The sequence below is a fragment of the Octopus sinensis genome, unplaced genomic scaffold, assembly GCF_006345805.1.
Source record: "Octopus sinensis unplaced genomic scaffold, ASM634580v1 Contig09176, whole genome shotgun sequence".
Taxonomy (NCBI): Eukaryota; Metazoa; Mollusca; class Cephalopoda; order Octopoda; family Octopodidae; genus Octopus; species Octopus sinensis.
In genome coordinates, this window is record NW_021831663.1 from 1 (window position 1) to 2500 (window position 2500).

Here is a 2500-nt window from a genome sequence, read left to right on the forward strand (position 1 = left end):
AGCTTTGGATCTAGCTTAGAAATCAGCTCCTTCTCTGTTAGCAAGAAATCTTGAAATAAACTAAATGATGACATACATACATACATACTTGCATGCATACATATTTACATATATATATATATAGCGAAATTTTCTTAAAGAATGTTTTGCGTTATGAAGTTCTGAGGAAACACTATACCTTTCCATTCTCCACAATGTCAGTTAACATGACTATAGTGTTGCATTTCAATTGCCAGACCATCCTCCAGAAGTCCGTCACCGTATTTTGTGTAGGACCTGTTCAAATAAAAGAACAAAATGAAAACCACTAAGGAAAATTTAAAATAACCTAAAATTTCTGCCTACAACCTATTCCAATTGAAATTGACGTGTGGTCATCTGCGCGAGTCCTGAGAATTGCTTCTCAACGGCCCAAACATTAGAAGTGATTGTCACTGAAATTTATAGTAAAGTTCCTTTGTCTTATTCTGATACCCGTTTCAGTCATTTAAGTGCGGCCATGCTGGAGCAGTGCCTTTAGTCGAATAAATCATCCCTAGGACTTATTCTTTGTGACCCTAGTATTTATTCTATCGGTTACGTTTGCCGAATCGCTATGTTAGGTGGACATAAACACAGCAACACCAGTTATCAAGCTATGGTGGTAATGCTGGGGTGGGTGGGGAGCACAGACACACGAATATGCTTCCCACACATATAGATACGACGGGTTTCTTTCAGTTTCCGTCTATCAAATCCACTCACAAGACTTTGGTCGGCCCGAAGTTATAGTAGGGTTCGATAATTACACATCGAAAGGAAATATAAGATATATAATATACGCATATTCCTTTGGTGGGCGATAGAAAAGAAGAATTAAATGAAAAATTAAAAATATTTTGGGCATGAAATTTCAATTTACTTCTGTAGTTTCAGCATTCGCTTTGTGGATGTGCTCATGTTTGTCAGTAGACGCATGTATATGACCGAGTGTGTATGCATGTGTTAATGTGCATGTGAGTGTAATGGGGTGAGTGAGATGTTCTCCTCACTCCCGTCTCTTGCCTCTTTATTCCTCTTCCTTTCATAACTTACTTTCTCGTTACTCTTTCTCGAGTGCCGACTCCCATCAATCTCTGTTCTACATCCACCTGCACAAGAGAGACTTCCACTCTGCCCCATTTTCCTCTATTGCTACTTCTCTTTCATCTGTTACTCGTCCTTCTACTCTTGCGTTGCAGCAAGAGATAAAAGAATAAACGCCTATATATGAATGTATGCATGTATGTATGTATGTATGTATGTATGTATACATGTATGCATGAATGTGTGTGTGTATGTATGTATGTATTATGTATGTATGTATGTATGTATGTATGCATGTATGCATGCATGCATGCATGTATATATGTATGCATGTATGCATGAATGTATGTGTGTATGTATGTATGTATGTATTATGTATGCATGTATGTATGCATGCATGTATGTATGAATGTATGTGTGTATGTATGTATGTATGTATGTAGTATGTATGTATGTATTATTATGTATGTATGTATGCATGTATGCATGTAACGTATGCATGTAATGTATACATGTATGTATGTATGTATTATGTATGTATGTATGTAAGTATGAATGTATGTGTGTGTATGTATGTATGTAAGTATGTACGTATGTATATATGTATGTATGTATGTATGTATGTATGTTGTATGTATGTATGTATGAATGTATGTGTGTATGTATGTATGTATGTATGTATGTATTATGTATGTATGTATGTATGTAATGTATGTATGTATGTGTATGTATGTATGTAAGTATGAATGTATGTATGTATGTGTGTATGTATGTATGTATGCATGTATGTATGAATGAATGTATGTATGTATGTATGTATGTATGTATACTCATCGAAGTTTATTATAGTAGACTGACTTATATGAATGAGGGAAGTCTAAGATATGTAATAATTAGCTGATTGATAGGGCTGCTGCTTTTGTTGAGAAGAAAGTAAACATCTGAAAATAATTTAGGGATAGATTTTCAGTGAAAATTTATGGAATATCTATTTTTCTTTACCCCTCAAATGACCACAGAAATGCGATATATAATATAACCTGGAAAATACAGTTTCATTTACTGAAATCCCTGAAGATGTTAGGATTCACGCAAAACTTTCAATATAATTATTTTTCTTTATCAATATAATTAATAATACATACCTTGACAAGCGATATAACGCTGGTTCTGAAACAAAACAAAGGTAAATCAAAGGATTATTAACATGTCAAGTATTAAATACCAAAGAATGAACTATGAAATTTAATTCATTATCGAAACTTCCATCTATGTTAAGGGTCATGGCTTCTTTTACTTTGTTGTCGTAGCAAATATTAATAGCGTTGTTGCCCCAACTCATCTTCTTTGCTACGTTAATATTTGACCATGGATGGTTATAAATTTAACACAGCAATCTCAAGAAATATTCACCATTCATAATCTGCACCTAGTA

The 2500-nt window shown here is 33.9% G+C and overlaps 1 protein-coding gene across 1 annotated transcript in view; it reads right to left on the reverse strand.

The window, feature by feature from the left end:
* Nucleotides 1-172: 172 nt before the first annotated feature.
* The window catches only part of LOC115228021 (receptor-type tyrosine-protein phosphatase alpha), a 7113-nt gene continuing 4785 nt past the window's right edge, over nt 173-2500 (reverse strand). The window contains exons 5-6 of the mRNA XM_029798693.2: nt 2211-2235; nt 173-276 (exon numbers count right to left, since the gene is read on the reverse strand). Coding sequence (XP_029654553.2) covers nt 173-276; nt 2211-2235 — 129 coding nt within the window. The remainder of the gene's footprint in view (nt 277-2210; nt 2236-2500) is intronic.